The 23,768-nt window shown below is 51.8% G+C and overlaps 1 protein-coding gene across 1 annotated transcript; it reads left to right on the plus strand.

The window, feature by feature from the left end:
* The first annotated feature begins 2,883 nt into the window (after positions 1-2,883).
* Positions 2,884-21,780, plus strand: LOC138752573 (neurosecretory protein VGF-like). Its single transcript, XM_069915366.1, has 2 exons — positions 2,884-3,017; positions 20,247-21,780. The coding sequence occupies exon 2, from the start codon at positions 20,265-20,267 to the stop codon at positions 21,738-21,740; it is 1,476 nt and encodes a 491-aa protein (XP_069771467.1). The 5' UTR covers positions 2,884-3,017; positions 20,247-20,264; the 3' UTR covers positions 21,741-21,780.
* Positions 21,781-23,768: the final 1,988 nt, after the last annotated feature.

Below are 23,768 nucleotides of genomic sequence, written 5' to 3' on the forward strand. Positions count from 1 at the left end.
TCTGCCTCTGCCTCTCTGCCTCTGCCTCTCTGCCTCTGCCTCTCTGCCTCTGCCTCTCTGCCTCTGCCTCTCTGCCTCTGCCTCTCTGCCTCTGCCTCTCTGCCTCTGCCTCTCTGCCTCTGCCTCTCTGCCTCTGCCTCTCTGCCTCTGCCTCTCTGCCTCTGCCTCTCTGCCTCTGCCTCTCTGCCTCTGCCTCTCTGCCTCTGCCTCTCTGCCTCTGCCTCTCTGCCTCTGCCTCTGCGGCCAGAGTCTGTGGAACTGAAACCTTTCCCTCCATCCAGAGACCCCCTCCCCCCGGATGGAGTTCCACCTCTCCCAACTGGAGGCGGAAACCAGCGACGGCAACAATGACCCCAGAGCATCGATCTTGTGCGGGCGTCGAGGGGAAAGACCTGTCTTGAACTTGCCCCTCAACGGGAGCAAAGGCGCTTTGCGGCCAAACAGCTTCAAAACCCGGTCCTGATTCTGTAAACACGGGGCTGGGGGGAGAACTCAGCAGGTCAAACAGCGCCCTTTGATGATAGAAGATGCAAAGCCGACGTCCCGGGCTTGAGCCCTTCCATCAGGGGCTGGAGGAATTCGTGTTTTTTTTTTGCTTTGTGTTATGAGGGGAAGGTGGAAAGGGGGGGGGGGGTCATTTTTATTTTGCAGTTAAAACCCTGATGCATTGAGGAGGGTAAGGGTTTCTCTCTCTCTCTCTCTCTCACACACACACTCTCTCTCTCTCCTTTTCTCCACCTCTCTCTTTCTCTCACTCACTTACTCTTTTCCTTTCTCTATCCCTCTCTCTCTCACACTTTCTATCTCTCTATCTCTCTCCCTCCCTCCCTCTATCTTTCTCTCTCCATCCCCTCTCTCACACACTCACTCTCTTCCTCTCTCTCGTTCTTCCACTTTCTCTCTCCCTTCATCCCTCCCTCTCTCACTCACTCTCTCTCCCTCCACCCCTCCCTCTCTCTTTCTCCCTCTCCATTTTGTTCTCTCTTTCTTCCCTCTCTCGCCCTCCCTCCATTCCCCCTCTCTCTATCTACCTCTCTCCCTCTCTTTCTCTCCCCGCCCTCCCTTTCAATCTTTCTCCCCCCCTCTCTCTCTCTCTCTCTCTCTCTCTCCCCCCCTCCCCCCCACCCACCCCCTTCCCTCAGGCGGGGATATTTTGTGGGGTAAAAACACAAACACTGGAGAAAGTCAGCAGGTCAAACCGTGCACATTAAGGTATAAGCCTGTTTGACCTGCTGACTTTCTCCAGCGTTTGTGTTTTTATGTCAACCACCGTGTCTGCAGAACAGGGATCTGCATCTGAAATGAAACGCGTCGACTTGGGGGCCCCAGAAAAATACGAAGGGGTTTTGAAAGGTTCCAAACGTAGGATCAAGTTCGCGTGGCTGAAGTGAACGTTCACGGCTCGAGTTTTCATTTCCTGGACCTCAGATTAATGTTCCGTTTCTCGCGAAAGGGTCAAAATGTCTCATCTTTAAACAATGCCAATGTGCCGATGGGTTTATGGTGGGAGGTTTGGTTCTGTCCACGAGGCGACCGGCGATGCAAGATTCAAGACTCTTTTATTGTCATGCAAGGTGTAATATGACAGAGAAGTGGCTGTCGCCTGACGTAAGGCAGACAAAGATGAGCCCGGCGCCCCTTAGAGAAAGAGAAGCAAATGAGAGAAGACCCCCCCCCCCCACCCCCACACCACCACCTCGCCGAGTATCCGTGGATTCGCCTCCAGCGCTCCCGCAGATGCCAAACCATTGGCCGCCTGCGTTCCAGGTCCGAACCTTCGACCACGATGTGTAAAACGCATAGATAATATTGGTTTTATTATGGATGAAATGATTAGTCGAAGTCACTCTTTACTGTATATAGAATCCATTTATCCATATCCATGTTTATATTCTCTCTCTTCAATCGCTCCGTCTTCTATCTATCTAAGTATTCATCTATCTAAAGTATCCATCTATCTATCTATCCATCCATCTAATTATCTATCTATCTAAGTATCTATCTATCTATCTATTTAAGTATCCATCTATCTATCTATTTATCCATCCATCCATCTATCCATCCATCCAAGTATCTATCTATCTATCCATCTATCTGTCTATCTATCCATCTATCCATCCATCTAGCTAGCTATCTATCTACCTACCTACCTACCCTGTCTGTCTGTCTTTCTATCAACATAGAAATCATCAAATAAATGTATTATGTATACACGTGCAAAAGCTCATAGATACACAAATGCACGCACACATACACACACCAACCCACACACACAGTCATACAAACACAAAAATACACACCACACACACAATCATACCCACATACATCCACCCACACACCCACACCCCTCCATAGATGAAAGTTGGATGGATAAATAGCAGCTGGACAGAGACAGACAGATACAATATACAACTAAATGACGAAGAAATCTCATTTTGCCGCACCCCGTGGGTAATTGGATGTACACATGTAACCCTATTCTATCTACGTGTTCTCTTTTAAACTTCATCAACCCAAAACAGATTAAGACCGTTCACGCAACCATTGCGAACAAGGTCCTTCTGGAAACATCGCTTGATAAATATCCTTACGCAACTACATTAAATTTATTTAGCCGCGACGTGTTTTGATGCTTAATCTTTGACCCGGCTTTTCGTGGCGTGGCCCCTCCGTTCATCATTCCTTCTCCTCCTGCACCGAATCTACATGACTCTACCGCCCCCCCCCCCCCACCCCCTCCCCTTCACCCCCCTCATGTGAATGGAAAGGAGTTTCATTCATGAGTTTCTGGACTGCGGGAGATTTCCAAAGGAGAGGCTGGGAATGAATGAAAGGACAGCTGACGTCAATGCAAGGTGACGTCATGGTCACGTGAGGCGCACTTGAAAGGCATAAAAGCGCCGGGCGCTGTCCAGAGTGCTGAAAGCGAGAGGTTGAGACGCAACGACGACGAGGACTGCCTGCCTTTGAACCACGACGGGAACCTGCCTTTGTATCCAAGTCAGCGTCGAGACAGGGTAAGGGAGTCCTTCGACTAGCGTTGCATTTCAAAGACCACATTTAAACCCATATTTTGAGTGGACGTGTTAATTATCCTGCAGCGAGGGGTGGAATGATACTGGTTAACATCAGTGGCATCTGATAGAAACGACCATCGCGGGGTTATTCTCGCCCGTTTAGAGCAAAATTAACTGATTTTGTAATTTGTTAGATTAAAAAGCGCAAACTGCGGATTATAGCAATCTGAATGGATTATACGAACAGATCATGTAAATGGGAATTCAATGCAAAGCACACACATACATAACACACACCCACATACACACACAAACATATACATATCTGCCACAGATAATATTTTCATGTATTTTTAAATTTTGCAAATCAGATTTTAATAGTTCGCGTATTCTCTGTGTATCTTAAATGAATGATTTTCTGTGATCGTGTAACTATTTTTTAAAAAGAACAAATTATATTTCTAACGACAATATCAAACCTCTTGAAATTCAACGCGGGTCACAGTCTCGGCACCCAAGGCGTTTGGTTTAACCTGCAACTGTGTTCGTTTCGAGATACGATTGCCTATAAACCGACTGACAGTTGAATGAGAAAGATTTGCCTTTTACGTCTGCGGAGCGAGAGATGGGGAGATTCCTGGAAGCCGGACTCCGAATGAAACGAGCACAGTCTGCTCCCTGCCAGCCGCACAGATGGGATTTTCTCGTCCACCGCCAGCTTCGAATTGAATTGCGATCAAATGCAAACACCAGATAGACGAAGATACAAATATAAAATAAATATATAAATATCGATAGTTAGAACTAGATCACGAAAAATAAATGGAGGGTGGGAGGAGAGGGACAAGAGGGGGAGGGAGGGGAGTGGAGGAGGAGAGGGGAGAAGGGAGAGGAGAGGAAGAAAGGGAGGGGAGAGGGGAAGAAGAGGGGAGAAAGAGAGAGAGGAAGGGGAGAGGAGAGAAAGGGAGGAGAGGGGGAGATATGGATTGAGAGAGAGCGATAGAAAGAAAGGGAGAGATGGATGGATAGATAAATAGAGGGGGAGCGAGGGAAAGTGAGAGAGGGAGGGGAAAGTGGGGGTCGGAGAGAGAGAGAGCCCGAATTATAGGTGACATGATGATGGCGCCCGGCACATCGCTCTGACCCTCTGATGAGGTTGCCTTCGCATCTCCCAGATTCCCCCCTGTCCGCCATGCGCCTTCGCCTTCCGCCCGGATTGAGCGTGAACTGAACCCGCGGTTGGAAGGTGAGTGCAGCGGACCGTGGAAGAGCCGCACTCTGTGCCGGCCGCCCACCGCGCCCCGCAGCTCTGCGCGTCCGATCCGCCCATCGAATGACGCGGGACTTGCTGCTCTCGCCCCATTCATGAATCCCGGGGTTGCCCTGACAACAGAGACGTGGGCACGAGTCCAGGGACTGCAGCTGAATTCGTTGCCATGGTAACAACTAATCCGCCCCTTCCCCATTCATTAGCACCACTCTCCTCGCCACTCAAAAGCAAGTCCCGTTTTTCTGTTTCCAACCCTTGGGCATCGGCGCCCGGGTTGAGACGAGCTCAGATTTCCGGCAAACGCTCCCGGTTCCAGCACAAAAGTTGTGGAAGGGTGGGCGTCCAATTGACGGGGAATATAGTCCGTCTTCCTGGAGTTAGATCTCTGGATTAGGCACCCACACACACACACACACACAAACCCCACCCACACACACTCACACAAACCCACACACCCCACCCACACACTTACACTCACACACACACAAACCACCCACACACTCACACAAACCCACACACACACCATCCACACACATACACTCACACAAACCCACACACACCCACACACTCACACAAACCCACACACACCCACACACACACTCATACAAACACATACATACAAACCACCCACTCACTCACCCAAACCCACACACACTCACACATACACACAAACCACACACACATACACACAAACCACACCCACACACCCCACCCACACACACACTCACACAAACCCTCACACACTCAACCCACACACACATTCACACACCCCACCCACACTCACGCCCACACACACACACACACACTCACACACACACACTCACTCACACTCATGCACAGACACTCACACCCACACACTCACTCACACACACCCCACACACTCACACACATCCACCCACACACTCACACACACACCCTCACACTCATGCACAGACACACTCACACTCACACACACCCCACACACTCACACACATCCACTCACACACACACCCTCACACTCATGCACACATACTCACACACACAGCATCACACAGTCACTCACACACATCCACCCACACACACCCTCACACTCATGCACAGACACACTCACACCCACACACACACACACACCCACACCCCACCCACACACACACACTCACACAGTCACTCACACACACACCCTCACTCACACACATCCACCCATACACACACTCACACCCACACACACACTCACTCACACACACACACCATCACAGTCACTCACACACATCCACCCACACACACACCCTCACACTCATGTACAGACACACACACACACACTTACGCACATACAAACACACACACATGCACACACTGTCACTCACGCACACACCCACACACTCACTCACACTCATGCACAGACACTCACACCCACACACTCACTCACACTCATGCATAGACACTCACACCCACACACTCTCTCACACACACCCCACACACTCACACACATCCACCCACACACTCACACACACACCATCACACAGTCACTCACACACATCCACCCACACACACCCTCACACTCATGCACAGACACACTCACACACACACACACCCACACACTCACTCACACTCATGCATAGACACTCACACCCACACACTCTCTCACACACACCCCACACACTCACACACATCCACCCACACACACACACTCACACACACACCCTCACACTCATGCACACATACTCACACACACACCATCACACAGTCACTCACACACATCCACCCACACACACCCTCACACTCATGCACAGACACACTCACACCCTCACACACACACACCCACACCCCACACACACACACACACCCTCACACAGTCACTCACACACATCCACTCACTCACATACCCTCACTCACACACATCCACCCTTACACACACACTCACACCCACACACACACTCACTCACACACACACACCATCACAGTCACTCACACACATCCACCCACACACACACCCTCACACTCATGTACAGACACACTCATGTACAGACACACTCACACACACTTACGCACATACAAACACACACACATGCACACACTGTCACACACGCACGCACACACTCACACTCACGCACACACACCCACACCCTCACACACACACAATCATTCACACACACACTCACGCGCATGCACACAAGCACTCACACACACACCATCACACACAGTCACACACACTTACCCACATACACACGCCTACACCCTCATACACACTCACTCACACACATCCATGCCCACACACACCCACACACACACATGCACACAACCCATCCACACACCCAGACATACACACACACCACCCACCCACACATACATACACAACACGTCACTCACACACAACATACACAGACACACACTCACAACCCACACACACACCACCCACACAGACACACACTCACCACCCACACAGACACACACTCACAATCCACCCACCACACACAAACCCACCCACACACTCATACATACAGTCACCCACACACACCACCCACACTCACACACACATCCACACACATTCCTACAGACACACACACCCTGCCCAAGCACACACACACACACACACCCCTACACACACGGACACGGCCGTCTCCCCCAAATGAGCACATGCAAATCGCCAAGCATCGACACAAATTTACGCTGATGCACTCATCGTGGGCACATGCGCAAACCTGGATGAATCCACACCAGCAGCCTGACACACACATGGACCCTAACACACAGGTACACGCAGCCATGCAGAAATATGTGGGGGTCTGTTCTGACATGCTTCCACGCGGCCGCATGTGCACACACTGTGCCCGCACAGACCTCCAGCCCCACACGCGGACCGAAGTGGAAATACAAGAGCTGTGGGCTTGCAGCACATCGCACAAACCTTCGGGTGCCCATGCGCGCTGGCACACACTTACATACAGACACACACACAGATACACACACCACAGAAAGACTGAAATCAGAGACACAGACACACGCCCACACCACAACAGACAGACACAGTCACACTTTTTCTCTCTCTCTCACACACAGTGACAGACACACACATACACATACATGCAGCAAAGGCAGACACACACACACCCAGCGACAGACAGACACACACACACGCAGACACAGACACACACACACATATACACACACCCAGCGACAGACACACACACACACACACACGGCCACAGACACACACACAGCGACAGAGAGAGACACACACACTCAGTGACAGACAAGACAGACACACACAGTCACAGTCACACACATATACATACACACAGCCACAGACAGAGAGACACACACAGCCACAGACACACACCCAGCGACAGACAGACACAGACCCACAGAGAGGTGTCACGGGGCCAGGTGGTGCAGGGCAGAGAATAAACGGCAAGAAACTAAACGTTCATAAAAGTGCCACCACCTCCTTACACCCCTTGCTTGTCTCTCTAGTTAGCTACCCCCTGCCCGGTTGTTTGAGACATCCTCTCATCTGCTTTCAAACATATTTTATATCAGTCTCCCTCCTGACTCCATCAGCTACTCTCTCTCTCTCTCTCACATTCTCTTTTTTCTCTCTCTCTTTCTCCCCTGCTCCCATTCTCCCTCCCTCTCTCTCTCTCTCCCTGCATCATTTTCCCTTCTCTCTCTCCCCACCCTCCTTCCCCTTTGTCCACCCCATCTCTCATTCTCCCCTCACTCCACTGACTTTATCCCATCCATCTTCTCTTCCCCCCTTTCCCCAAGCCCATTTCCCTCTTTTTACTTCTCCATCTCTCACCCCATCTCTCCCTTCCTCCACATCTCTCCAGGCTCTCCACCCGTCTCTCTGTTGCCTACTTTTTCTCTCTCCCTCCTGCCTCCTCCCGTCCTCCCTCCCTCTTCCTTCCCCCTCCTTTCCCTCTTCCTCTCACTCCTTCCCTCTCCCTCCACCCCTCCCTCCCTTTCCATACCTCCTCCCTCCCTCCCCTTTCTCTCTCTCTCACCCCACCTCCCCGCACCCCAGGTCCCTCCTGAATTTCCCTGGGATATTTGCATCTCTCCTTTTTCCTTCCACACCCCTTGGCCTCTTTCCCCCTGAACGCGTTCCCGGGATTTTTATGCTTGTCTGATTCAATCTCGCTACCTCCTGGCCCCTCTCTCTCTCTCTCTCTCTCTCTCTCTCTCTCTCTCTCTCTCTCTCTCTCTCTCTCTCTCTCTCTCTCTCTCTCTCTCTCTCTCTCTCTCCCCATCCCTCTCCCTCTGACATCGCTGCCCACTAATATCATCGTAATATCATTTTATCACACCAGGCCTAAAGATTCTCAGCCCACGGAAAGAATTTAAATTCCCTGGAATTTTTCAGAAACACTTGTAATGTTGTCAGCAAAATGAGCAGCTGGTGATATAAACAGATTCGACTGGTCGAGCTGGTATGAGACAAGAAATTCTGCAGGCTGCGACACTCAGAAGCATTCTGCTCCATTTTCCATCATGTTTCCCTGCCCTAGACTGGCCAAGCAAGAATTTGATTCAGGGGTAATTCAAGGTTCATTTTGTCATTGTGTAATAATACATCAAGGCAAGTTAATTGTCATTTGATTGTACAGGTACAACCCGACGAAACAGCGTTCTCCGGTCCTCAGTGCAAAACATGCAGACACACAACCGGATGTAACACACATACAGACAAATGATACATACACAGGACAAGTATCCATCTATACAAATAAATGTTGTTTCATGAATAAGAGAGTTTCTTTGGTCATTCAGCATCCTCACTGCCCGTGGGAAGAAGCTGTTCTTCAGCCTGGTGGTGCTGGCTCTGATCCTCCTGTATCTCTTCCCCGACGGGAATTGCTGGAAGATGCTGGGGGTGGGGTGCAAGGGGGTCCTCAATGATTGTGAGATCCCTCTTCGGACAATGATCCCGGTAGATCATGTCAATGGGGGGGGAGGGAGACTCCAGTGATCCTCTCTGCCGCTCTTAGGGACCTGTGGATTGACTTCCAATCCATTTCTCTGCAGCAACAGTACCCACACGGTGATGCAGCCGGCCAGGACGCTCTCGATAGAGGCTCCTGTGGAAGGTCAGTAGCCTTGCCCGCCTCAGTCTTTTTGGGAAGTGCAGTCACCTTCCTGATGAGTGAGGAGATGCTGAGTGTCCATGATAAGTCGCTAGTTAAGTGAACTCCAAGGATCTTGGTGTCTCCACTCTCTCTACCACAGAGTTGATGTGAGGTGGAGGGTGGTTGTTCCTGGTCCTCAAGAAGTCCACGGATAAAAATATATCATTCATGATAGATGAAAGATGAGAGGATACTTAATCGAGGTCTATGAGAGGCATAGATAAGGTGGACAGTCAGCGCCTGTCTCCCAGGGTGGGATCAGCAAACACCAGAGGACGTCTGTACAAAGTGAAGGGAGGGAAGTTTAGGGAAGACGTCAGGGGGATGTTTTTTTACGCAGAGAGCTGTGGGGTCCTGGAATGCCTCGCCAGGGAGTAGTGGTGAAGGCTGGAACATTAGGGGCATTTAAGAGACACTTAGACACACGAATGGAAGAAAAATAGAGGGTTATGAGGAAGGAAGGATTTACCTATTTTTGGTAGAAATATATAGGTCGGCACAAAGGGCCTGTACTGAACTGTAGTGCTCTATGTTCAACTTCTGCCATCCGTAAGGAAAACAGTCATCATGAGCCTTGCCCGGCACCCCTGACAATAGAAGAAAGAGAAGCAAAAGAGAGACCCTTCATGGACACCCAAAGACTGTGGATTCGCCTCTAGCAGTATCAGCCTCTGCTCGATCCCTCGGCCCCGGATCCGAACCTCTGACACAATTAGGAAGCCCTCAGTGCCCCAAGGCACCTTCGGGCGCCCCTCTCAAATCCCGGCTCCAATACCTGGATCCAGACTCCAGCAGCTCCTGTGGCCCCCCCCCCACCCCAACTGCGTCGCCCGTAGCCCAAATATCATGTATGTTACAGTTTTAATGTATTAATAATGTGTCAATAAAAGAGCCGTATGAACCTTTGAAGAATTCTGTTTGTTTCTGCTGAGAAATCAGTAATTTGAGGATTCACCAAATGTAATTCTGTACAGAAAGAGTCTGATTCGATTGACAAGGGCAGTCATAGAGCCTTTGGTTCATATCATGTGCTTGTGGCAAAGAACTGCCCAACTTTCTATTTGCAGCCAACTCTGTCATGTTGAGGTGCTCCTCCATAGAACCATAGAACATGAGAGCTCAGAAACAGGCCCTTCGACCCTTCTAGTCTGTGCCAAACTATTTTTCTGCCTGGTCCCACTGACCTGCACCCAGTCCAAAGCTCTCCATCCCCCCTCCCATTCCTGTACCTGTCCAAAGTCTTAAATGTTTAAAATCGAGCCCGCATCCACCACCTCAGCTCATTTCCCCCCTCCCATCGCTCTCCAGGTGAAGAACTTCCCATTCATGTTCCCCTGAACCTGTGGTTCACACCTTTTTTTCCCACTCACATCCCACTTTAAGTAATCCCTAGGCCATCAGTGCTCTGTGATTAGTCAGGGGTTGCTTAAGGTGGGATGTGGGTGGAAAGAAGAAGTTTGAAAACCCCTGTTTTAATCGTCCCTCATTGACTCGTCATGTGCACGGTTTCAGAACTCCAAAGGAAATGGGTCAAGGACAATTTTTCTCGGGCAAAATATTTCAGTAACAATTGGATCTAGAAAAGTGATTCTTAACCTTCCCCCTCACATCCCACCTTAAGCAACCGCTGACTAATCACAGAGCACCGATGGCAGAGGGATGACTTAAAGTGCGATGCAAGTGGAAAGAAAAAGGTTGAGGATCACTGCCCTAAACTTTTCCCCTTTCACCCTTAACCCATGTCCTCTGGTTTGTATCTCACCTCCCCTCAGTGGAAAAAGCCGACCTACATTTACTCTGTCTGTCCCCTCATAATTTTAAATACCCCCATCAAATCTCCCCTCATTCCTCTACGCTGCAGGGAATAAAGTCTGAATCCGTTTGACCTTTTCCTGTAACTCATTTCCTGAAGTCCAGGCAACATCCCAGTAAATCTTCTCTGCCCTCTTTCTATCTTATTGATCAAAACTGCACACAGCACCCCAAATTTGGCCTCACCAATGTCTCATACAACTTTTCCATCACATCCCAACTCCTGGACTCTGATTTATGAAGCCAATATGCCACAAATTCCCTTTTCAACACGATCCACCTGTGACACCAACTTTCTCGTCCCACTCCCTGCCCCCCCCCATTCTCCCTGACACTCACTTGCTCCACGTGTCTGTATCCATTCATATCCTTTATACATCAACACGATCCCCGACACCCCCACCCCACCTCTCTCGCCGTCAGTCTATCCAGCAGAGGACCTTCTACGGAGTCTGCTATTGCTCAGGTCTGCAGTGGGAATGTGTTCCTTCACTATCACACGAGCACGGACGACCATCACCTCCCTACAGATGCTTACTCCTCATTATCCATCAGCCTCGCCTCTAACCCAGCTCCCCCTCACACACCCCCTCCTCACCACCACACACCCCTTCTCACCCCCTCACACACCCCTCCTCCCCCTCACACACACACAACCCCCTCCTCACCCCCTCACACACCACTCCTCCCCCTCACACACACACAACCCCCTCCTCACCCCCTCACACACCCCTCCTCCCCCTCACACACACAACCCCCTCCTCACCCCCTCACACACCCCTCCTCCCCCCTCACACACACAACCCCCTCCTCACCCCCTCACACACCACTCCTCCCCCTCACACACACACAACCCCCTCCTCACCCCCTCACACACCCCTCCTCCCCCTCACACACACACAACCCCCTCCTCACCCCCTCACACACCCCTCCTCCCCCTCACACACACACAACCTCCTCACACCCTCACACACCCCCTCCTCACCACCACACACCCCTACTCACCCCCTCACACACCCCTCCTCCCCCTCACACACACACAACCCCCTCCTCACCCCCTCACACACCACTCACCCTCACACACACACAATCCCCTCCTCACCCCCTCACACACCACTCTTCCCCTCACACACACACAACCCCCTCCTCACCCCCTCACACACCCCTCCTCCCCCTCACACACACAACCCCCTCCACACACCCTCACACACCCCTCCTCCCCCTCACACACACAACCCCCTCCTCACCCCCTCACACACCACTCACCCTCACATACACACAATCCCCTCCTCACCCCCTCACACACCACTCTTCCCCTCACACACACACAACCACCTCCTCACCCCCTCACACACCCCTCCTCCCCCTCACACACACACAACCACCTCCTCACACCCTCACACACCCCTCCTCTCGCATCTCCCTCACACTCAGTCTCCTCTTGCTCCCCCTCACACACCCCTCCTCAGCCCGTCACACACCCCTCCTCAGTCCCTCACACACCCCTCCTCAGTCCCTCACAAACCCCCCTCATTCCCTTCTCTCTCATCTCTCACCCTCTTAGACCCCACTCATGTCTCACCCACACACACCCCCCTCATCACCCCCTCACATACCCCTCCTCACCCCACCACACAACCACCTCACACCAAGCCTCACCCTCTCACAATCACCTCCTCTCTCACACCCCCCCACAAACCCCTACTTACCCTCCCACACACCCCTACTCACCTCCTCAAACAACCCTCATCTCTCACTCTCAAACACCACTCCTAACCCCATCATACACCCCTCTTCACCACCTCACACACCATCCCCCACCCACTCACACCCCTCCTCTCTCACTCACTCACAACCCCTCCTCACCCCTTCACACACCCCTCTCTCACTCACCCCTCTTCAACCCCTCACACATCCCTCCTCAACACATCACACCCCACATTTCTCACCCACTCAAACCCTACATTTCTCACCCACTCACACCCCTTCCTCAGCCCCTCACAAACACCCCTCACCCCCACACACCCCTTCTCTCCAATCTCTCACCCACTTAGACCCCACTCATCTCTCACCCACTCACACCCCCCTCGTCACCCCCTCACACACACCTCCTTACACCTCACGCACTGCACCTCACCCACTCACAATCACCTCCTCTCTCACACACCCCTCAAACACCCCTTCCTCAGCCCCTCACAAACCCCCCTCACCCCCACACACTCCTTCTCTCCAATCTCTCACCCACTTAGACCCCACTCATCTCTCACCCTCCCACACACACCTCCTCACCCCCTCACACAACCGTCGTCTCTCACTCACTCACACACCCCTCCTAACCCCACACACAACCCTCCTCACCCTATCACACACCTCACCTCACCCTATCACACACCTCTCCTCACCCTATCACACACCTCTCCTCACCCCCTCACTCTATACATCCCCCACCCACTCACACCCCTCCTCTCTCACTCACACACCCCTCCTCACCCCTTCACACACCCCTCCTCAACCCCTCACACCCTACATCTCTCACCTGCTTAAACCCCTCTCCCTCACTCACACCCTTCTTCAACCCCTCACATACCCCTCCTCACTCCTTCATACACCCCTCCTCAGCCCCTCACACACCCCTCCTCTCTCACTCACTCAAACATATCAACCCTCACACAACCCTCTTCACCCTCTCACACACCCCTCTTCAACCCCTCACACCCCATATCACTCACCCACTCACAACCCCCACCTCACCCATTCACAACCCCCTCCTCACCCCACCACACTCCCCTCCACACTCCCCTCCTCACTGCATCACACACCATTCTTCAACCCCCACATTCCACTCCTCACCCCCTCACACACTCCTCCTCTCTCACCCACTCACACCACCCTCCTCAACCCTACTCTCTAACTCACTCACACACCCGTCATCAACCCTCACACACCCCTCGTCACCCCCTCACACACACCTCCTTACACCTCACACACCGCACCTCACCCACTCACAATCACCTCCTCTCTCACACCACCCTCAAACACCCCTACTCACCCTCCCACACATACCTCCTCACCCCCTCACACAACCCTCCTCTCTCACTCACTCACACACCCCTCCTAACCCCTCACACACCCCTCCTAACCCCACACACACCCCTCCTCACCCTATCACACACCTCTCCTCACCCGATCACACACCTCTCCTCACCCCTCACTCTATACATCCCCCACCCATTCACACCCCTCCTCTCTCACTCATACACCTCTCCTCAGCCCCTCACACACCCCTCCTCTCTCACTCACTCGCACACCCCTCCTAACCCCTCACACACCCCTCCTAACCCCACACACAACCCTCCTCACCTTATCACACACCTCACCTCACCCTATCACACACCTCTCCTCACCCCCTCACTCTATACATCCCCCACCCACTCACACCCCTCCTCTCTCACTCACACACCCCTCCTCACCCCTTCACACACCCCTCCTCAACCCCTAACACCCTACATCTCTCACCTGCTTAAACCCCTCTCCCTCACTCACACCCTTCTTCAACCCCTCACATACCCCTCCTCACTCCTTCATACACCCCTCCTCAGCCCCTCACACACCCCTCCTCTCTCACTCACTCAAACATATCAACCCTCACACAACCCTCTTCACCCTCTCACACACCCCTCTTCAACCCCTCACACCCCATATCACTCACCCACTCACAACCCCCACCTCACCCATTCACAACCCCCTCCTCACCCCACCACACTCCCCTCCACACTCCCCTCCTCACTGCATCACACACCATTCTTCAACCCCCACATTCCACTCCTCACCCCCTCACACACTCTTCCTCTCTCACCCACTCACACCACCCTCCTCAACCCTACTCTCTAACTCACTCACACACCCGTCATCAACCCTCACACACCCCTCGTCACCCCCTCACACACACCTCCTTACACCTCACACACCGCACCTCACCCACTCACAATCACCTCCTCTCTCACACCACCCTCAAACACCCCTACTCACCCTCCCACACATACCTCCTCACCCCCTCACACAACCCTCCTCTCTCACTCACTCACACACCCCTCCTAACCCCTCACACACCCCTCCTAACCCCACACACACCCCTCCTCACCCTATCACACACCTCTCCTCACCCTATCACACACCTCTCCTCACCCCTCACTCTATACATCCCCCACCCATTCACACCCCTCCTCTCTCACTCATACACCTCTCCTCAGCCCCTCACACACCCCTCCTCTCTCACTCACTCGCACACCCCTCCTAACCCCTCACACACCCCTCCTAACCCCACACACAACCCTCCTCACCTTATCACACACCTCACCTCACCCTATCACACACCTCTCCTCACCCCCTCACTCTATACATCCCCACCCACTCACACCCCTCCTCTCTCACTCACACACCCCTCCTCACCCCTTCACACACCCCTCATCAACCCCTCACACCCTACATCTCTCACTTGCTTAGACCCCTCTCCCTCACTCACACCCCTCCTCAACCCCTCACATACCCCTCCTCACTCCCTCATACACCTCTCTCACCCTCTCACACACCCCTCTTCAACCCCTCACACCCCATATCACTCATCCACTCACACCCCCCACCTCACCCCCTCACATCCCCCTCCTCACCCCCTCACACCCCCTCACAACCCCCACCTCACCCGCTCACAACCCCCTCCTCACCCCACCACACACCCCTCCTCACTGCATCACACACCATTCTTCAACCCCCACACTCCACTCTTCACCCCCTCACACACTCCTCCTCTCTCACCCACTCACACCACCCTCCTCACCCCCTCACACACCCGTCGTCAACCCTCACACACCCCTCTTCACCTCCTCACACACCTCTCCTCAACTCCTCACACCCCACATCTCTCATCCACTCAGACACCCTCCTCCCCTTCAGACACCCCTCCTTTTTCACCTATTCACACACACCTCCTCACCCCCTCACACAGTCCTCCTCTCTCACTCACTCACACACCCCTACTCAACTCCTCACCCACCCCTCCTCATCCCCTCACACCTCCCTCCACACCCCTTCATACACCCCTCCTTACCCCCTCACAACCCCTCATACACCCCTCACACCTCCCTCCTCACCCCTTCATAGACCCCTCCTCAGCCCCCCACACAGAACTCCTCACCCCCTCACATACCCCTCCTCTCTCACTCACTCACTCACACATCCCTCCTTAACCTTCACACCCCTCTTCAACTCCTCACACCCCATATGTCTCACCTACTCACATCCCCCTCCTCACCCACTCACACCCCCCTCCTAACCCCCCACACACTTACTCACATCACACACCCCTCCTCACCCCCCACACAGCCCTCCTCTCTCACTCACACAACCCTCCTCATCCCCTAACAGACCCCTCTTCACACACCCCACATCACCCACACACAACCATCCTCTCCCCTCACACACCCCTCCTCACCCCCTCACACACCCATCCTCATCCCCTCACTCACCCCTCCTAACCCCCTCACACCCCACATCTCCCACCCACTCACACCCCTCCTCTCTCACTCACTCACACACCCCTCATCCCTTCCCACACCCCTCAACCCCTCACATACCGCTCCTCACCCCCTCATACTCCCTTCTGCAACCCCTCACTCCCCTTCCTCACCCCTTCACACACCCATCCTCACCTCCTCACACACCCCTCCTCTTTTTCAACCCCTCACACACCCCTCCTCACCCCCCACACAGCCCTCCTCTCTCACTCACACAACCCTCCTCATCCCCTAACAGACCCCTCCTCACACACCCCACATCACCCACACACAACCATCCTCTCCCCTCACACACCCCTCCTCACCCCCTCACACACCCATCCTCATCCCCTCACTCACCCCTCCTAACCCCCTCACACCCCACATCTCCCACCCACTCACACCCCTCCACTCTCACTCACTCACACACCCCTCATCCCTTCCCACACCCCTCACCCCCTCACATACCGCTCCTCACCCCCTCATACTCCCTTCTGCAACCCCTCACTCCCCTTCCTCACCCCTTCACACACCCATCCTCACCTCCTCACACACCCCTCCTCTTTTTCAACCCCTCACACATCCCTCCTCACCCCCCACACACCCCTCCTCACCCCCTCACAAACTCCTGCTCACACCCTCACACCCCTCCTCACCCTCTCACACACTCCTCCTCAACCCCTCACGGATCCCTCCTCATCCCCTCACACATCCCTCCTCATCCCCTCACACATGCCTCCTCATCCCCTCACACATCCCTCCTCATCCCCTCATACTCCCCTCCTTTCGCAACTCCCGCCACACTACCGCAAGTTGCCCACAGCTGCTGAGCCCCACGCTGGTTCCCCGCCATTGCGGTCACCGTCCGCATAAGATCGACATGCCTGCTTCTCCTTCTCTTAACATTGGGCAACAAAATGCTGGCCTGACCAGTGACATCCAGAGGATGAATAAATGAAACAAAAGACCATGAGATATAGGAGCAGAAGCAGGACATTCGGCCCATCGAGTCTGTCGTTTGCCTCTGCAGGGAATAAATTGCTGCGTAAAACCGGGAAGATGGTCGTCAGGGTCAGTCAGTATCTATGGAATCAGGAGGAAGATTCTTCTGCAGTTTTGCTTCAACTTGCCAACTTGTTCCAGTACTTTGATCTGATGCATTTACTCCACGTCTCTCTCCACCCACGCTGAATGACTAGCTGAGTATTTCCAGCTATTCCCTCTTTGAATTATCCCCTCACACAACCCTCGTCTCTCACATAGGAACATAGGAAGTAGGAACAGGAGTAGGCCAAAAATGGCCCATTGAGCCTGCTCCACCATTCAATACGATCATGGCTGATCTAATTTATGACCTAACTACACCTACCTGCCTTCTCCCCATATCCCCTAATTCCTCTATCATGTAAAAATTTATCTAACCGAGTTTTAAATATGTTTAATGAAGCAGCCTCAACCACTTCCCTGGTTAGAGAATTCCAAATATTCACTACTCTCTGGGAAAAAATATTTTTTCTCATCTCTGTCCTAAATCTACACCCCCGAATCTTGAGACTGTGTCCTCTCATTTTAGTTTCCCTGGCCAGCTCAAAAAACCTTCCTACATCTATCCTATCCATACCCTTCATAATCCTATATGTTTCTATAAGATCTCCTCTCATTCTTCTGAACTCGAGCGAATACAATCCTAGACGATTTAATCTTTCATCATGTCAACCCCTTCATCCCAGGGATCAACCTAGTAAACCTCCTCTGGACCGTCTCCAAAGCCAGTATATCCTTCTTCAAATATGGAGACCAGAACTGGACACAGTACTCCAGGTGCGATCTCACCAGTACCTTATACAGTTGCAACATTACCTCCCTACTCTTGAATTCAATTCCTCTAGCGATGAAGGCCAACATTCCATTTGCCTTCTTAATAACCTGCTGCACCTGCAACCTAACTTTTTGCGATTCATGCACAAGCACTCCCAAATCTCTCTGCACAACAGCATGCTGTTGTTTTTCACCCTTTAAATAATATTCAGCTCTTCTATTTTTCTTTCCAAAGTGGATAACCTCACACTTACTAACATTGTACTCCATCTGCCAGACCTTTGCCCACTCATCCAGCTTAACTATATCCCTCTGCAGACTCTCCCCATCCTCATTACAATTTACTCTTCCACTCAATTTGGTGTCATCTGCAAACTTGGCTACACCACATTTTGTCCCCTCCTCCAGGTCATCAATGTAAATGATGAACAGTTGTGGGCCTAACACCACTCTCTGCCAACCTGAAAAACATCCATTTATCCCAACTCTCTGCCTCCTGTCAGACAACCAATTTTCAATCCAGGCCAATATACTTCCCCGGACTCCACTTTCCTGTAACTTACTGATAAGTCTCTTGTGCGGCACCTTATCAAATGCTTTCTGGAAATCCAAATACACAACATCAACCTGTTCCCCTCTATCCATTATATCCTCAAAGAATCCTAAAAAGTTTGTCAAAACAAGATCTTTCCTTTCTAAAACCATGCTGTGTCTGCCTGATTGAATCCTTACGTTCCTTTTTCTGATCAAAAGGAGTTCACTTCCCTGCCCCCCCCCCCCTCTCTCTCTCTCCACAGAGGCTGACTGATCTCCCGAGCGGCCACAGCAGTTCAATTTTATGTTGCAGGGTTTTGGCATCTGTGACATTTTCGTATTTCACTTGCACAACAGGTGGAATACATGTCTGGATGTGGAGCCTTCTCTACATCGAAGAGATTGGGCGCAGACTGGGAGGCCACTCCACTGGGCGTCTTTGCTCTGTCCACTCCAGTGACAGGGACCTCCCAGTGACCGGAGCTCCAATTCCGCACCTCGGCTCCCACGTCCATCCCTGGCCTTGCGCACTGTCAAACTGTCCATAAATTGGAGGAGCGTCACCCAATTTTCCATCAACCAGATAGGATTAACCGACTTCTCCCGGTTGCTGCTCACCCACTCTCCGTTCTCCCTCTGTCTCCTTCCCTCCAGCTCTCCACCCCCCTTCCCTCTGCATTCACAGAGCCGATTTTCTCCCCCCCACCATTTGCTGCTGTGCCCCCTTCCTCCCTTATCCACCTGTTCCTTCCCCCCCCACCAATTTATTCAGACACCTGCCAACAATTTGCTCACAGCTTGATGAAGGACTCAAGCCTGAAACGTCGGTGACGCATTTTGTGTTCGCTACATAAAGGACACGGTTTGACCTACTGAGTTTCTCCAGCATCATGTTTTTACTTCATACACGTCTTCTAAAGGCTTTTATGTTTCACCCCAGATTTTATATGTCCTATTTTAATCTCCAAGTGAAACAATAACATGTAATTAAATAACCTATTTCTAACAGGTAGAAACACTTTGAAATCTGTTTCCAAGTAAAAATCTGTGACTCGTGTGTCAATGCCAGATTATTGCTGATGTAGATGACAAATTTACATCTCATCTCCTCCTCTTTTGTGTTTATCTTTTTTATTTTTAGCTTCCAACCAAGATCAAGATGATTTTGCCAGCTCGTCCGTCGGCTTTCGTGATCTTCGCCGCAGCTCTGTTATCTTTGAGCCTCGTCGGGAGTGCACCTCACTCGGTGGAGAACTCACGCCAGGCCAAGTCCACGGAGAATGCTCAGATCTCCCACTCCCAACCGGCCCCGAGCGGGCCTGTGCCCGCGGAAGACGGGAGGGCACCCCAGGGTCAGGCTGAGGCCGCAAGGAGCTACCAGGTCAGGTCGGTGGCCGCGTCCCAGCTGGGTGCCCCTCGGGACGCCACTGATGATGAAGATCTCTTCAAAGACATGGATGCAAAGGCGCTAGCTACCATTCTTCTTCAAGCACTGAAGGTGGGCGGGGAGAATGCAGAGTCTGAGGAATCCAAGGGTGGGAACAGGGTTGGCCTTCCCTTCATCTATCAGGGATTCCCCCAGAAAGACGTTGACGAGAATGTGAAAAGTGCAACGCGGGTGGTGAAGACCCAAAGGAGGGACCCTTCACAAAATGGGGACTCCGATGAAGATAGCGAAAACACCTTGGCTCCTCGGAACCTGGAGTCACTGTTACAAGATTTGGAGAAGTTTAGCTCAGCCACCAAGAGGGAGAGATCCAATGCAGCAGACATGGCGCACCACAGAACCCAGAGTGAAGAATCAAAAGAGAACGATGTTTTGAGGAAGCTGAGTGCGCTTGAAGAGATGGTTGAACGGAAGCAGGGATATTCTGACTATGAAGATAATGCAGAAGATGGGAGGGATAGAACTGGGTACCGCGGTCAGGATAGAGGAGAAGAGGTTGGCAGGAAGAACAGGGAAGATCAGGCGAGCAACGTGGCATCTGAGTTGCTGCTGAAGTATCTGTTGAAGGAGGAATCTAGCCAAGAGGAGGAACCGCGCCTGGAGGAAGAGGTGAAGAAGAACAGCGAGGAGTCTGAGCAAGAGGTGGACAGCACATCCGAGGAGAAGAGGTCGGACGAAGACAACGACATTGACCCCCAGACCATTGACAGGCTCATTGAGATCTCCAGCAAGCTTCACTTGCCGGCCGATGATGTCATTGACATCATCAACGATGTAGAAAAGAAGAGGAAAGATTCCATGGAGAAGGTGGAGAGCCGGCATGGCGGCGGGGCCAGACACAAATTCCGGCCGGAATTACGTGAAGAACACAGCCTGATGCCCCGCTACCGAGAAGAAAGACCCAGGCACCATCCCAACAGTGACCTGACCCTCCAAGACCTGCTGAGCGCCGAGAATGCCTTGGACTACGAAGGCATGTCTCTCCCCATCCCCAGGAGGTACGGGCCCGGGCAAAACTCGTACCCTAACTACATCCGTCCTCGGACATACCTGCAGCGCCACCGCCCCTACTATTATCAGCCGGTCTTCAGGAATGAAGACTATTACGATGATGAGTCCCAAGACAAAGAAGAATTGGAGAACTACATTGAGAAGATCTTACTCAAACACCCAGAGGTTTTCCAGTAAACTCTGGATGCCAGAAAATAAATCGATGGTCTATTTCCCAGCCCCTTCCCTCTCACCTATTTTTACTTGTCTAAAATACATTTTATTTTGTTGAAATTTGTGCATGTAAGGTAACATGTTGACCTACTCCCAGACACTGTGTGCAAGGAGAACTTGAACAAAAACATGCATATCCTGTCAAATGTGTCCCCCTCCCCTTAATGTTTCAAGGAAAGAAAGAGGTTGCAGTTGCAGAATCAAAACTCCGATATTTTTACACCAATGTAAAGTAGGCAAATATTCACCAATGCAAGTCGCCTTGGATGGAACAGGAGTTGGGCGGTGGTGGGGGTGGGGGGGGGGGGGGGGTGCTTCTAAGAAATGCTGGTCCCGTTAGAAGTGCTGATTTATAACACTGGACAACAATTTTCTTTCAAAAGGTTTGCTTCCTGAAAAAAAAAATTGGGTATTACAATAGACAACTTTGAGCTGGACACAAAATAATTTCAGATTTGCTGTAATCACGACAGACGTTGGAGAAATATTACATTAACTAGCCTTGAATTTAGCACGCTTAAACACTGACGCATTGCGTGAGTTCAACCGACTGAAAAATGTTTGGTCGCTGGTTTTCGTTTGTACTCGGCATCTGATGCCTCTCATGTCAGTGTGCAACATTGATGGATTCCCGTTGCACTGATACCACTTTTCCACGGTCACCATGTGTCCTGGTGAAGCCTTTCACCATGTTCGTCACTGACAGCACCGAGATCAGCGAATGCAAAAAATGAATTTTAAGAGACCTGTGGCACTTCATGATTTTATCTGCTTGAAGGAGACTTAAAATTTGACAGGTTATATCTAAACAATGGTGCGTGGTAGGAACATTTTAAGGCAGTTTTTTTTAATCAGCAGTCCAAATTCCATCCATACAATACACTCAGAAGTGTTCAGGAAGCAAAATCTTTGTTGTCCAATGTTGACTGGTGGGTTTAAAGGTCAATGTTGGCGAATCACTGACAGCGCTTAGCCGTTAAAGAGGACATTGGAGTTTGTGGGCCAGTGTGACCAGCCCGCATTTCCCATCTCATCCCATCTGTGTGGCAGCCTGCTGCTTTGAGAACGATTCAGGCTCTCAGCCCAGAACACTGACCCACCCCTTTGCTTCCCCAACCCTCACATTCAGGTGTCGGGGGAAGAATGTTGATGAACCAATTATGCTAAATCACACCTTCCCCCCACCCCCCAACACCCCGCAGCTTAAACTGTCTCATATTTTGCACCCCTCCAACTGATGGCATTAATAGCGACTTCTCTGGCTTTCATTAAACGCCCACCCTGTCGCCTTCTTCCCCCCACCCCCGCACCCCCCCCAACTCTGTCTTTTCCTTCCCGGCCTCATCAATGCCAAAATTGTCTAAAATCTGAGGCTTTCTGAGATTTCCTGACTCATTCTGGCTTATTCCTTGAAGAAGGGCTCAGGCCCGAAACGTTGGCAACATATCTTTGTCTCCCACGGACACTGAAAAGGTTGGCTGAGTTCCTCCACCATTTCGGTGTGTTTTTCCGGTCATGGCCTGAGCAGTTCACCGAGATCCCGCCCTCCACCTGGGGAAACATTTTTTTTTCCTGTTCTGGTGCGAGTTACGGTGAGATTTGCTTCATTCAGAATGACCTGCTTCCACCAGACAGCAGTTGAGTTGGTCGAGGGGGCAGGAGATGTTTGGTGTAGGGTGGGCCAGATTATTCCACCCCTCCTGCACCCCAGAAGCAGTGGATTTTTTTTAAGGGTGTTAGGCTGGCACTAGGACCTAACATGGTGCCCTCACAAAGGTTTGCAGAAAGAAAATTCACCACTGGCAAGCCCCTGCCCTCCGATGAAGGTCTCCCAGAGGGGCCCTGGTAGATGTCGGAGTAGGTTGGGCCACCAGCAAGTTTGGAATATCTTTCAGCAGTGGATCAGTCACACCCAGGAGGTGGTAGGATGGCCAGTTCTCACCACCCCCCGAATCTCACGTTTCACAAAGGTTGGGGAATGTTGATTAAGCC

This window comes from Narcine bancroftii, chromosome 2 (genome assembly GCF_036971445.1).
Source record: "Narcine bancroftii isolate sNarBan1 chromosome 2, sNarBan1.hap1, whole genome shotgun sequence".
Classification (NCBI taxonomy): Eukaryota; Metazoa; Chordata; class Chondrichthyes; order Torpediniformes; family Narcinidae; genus Narcine; species Narcine bancroftii.

Coding starts and splice junctions, on each gene's coding strand:
- LOC138752573 (XM_069915366.1), top strand. CDS start 20,265: ATGATTTTGCCAGCTCGTCCGTCGGCTTTCGTGATCTTCGCCGCAGCT.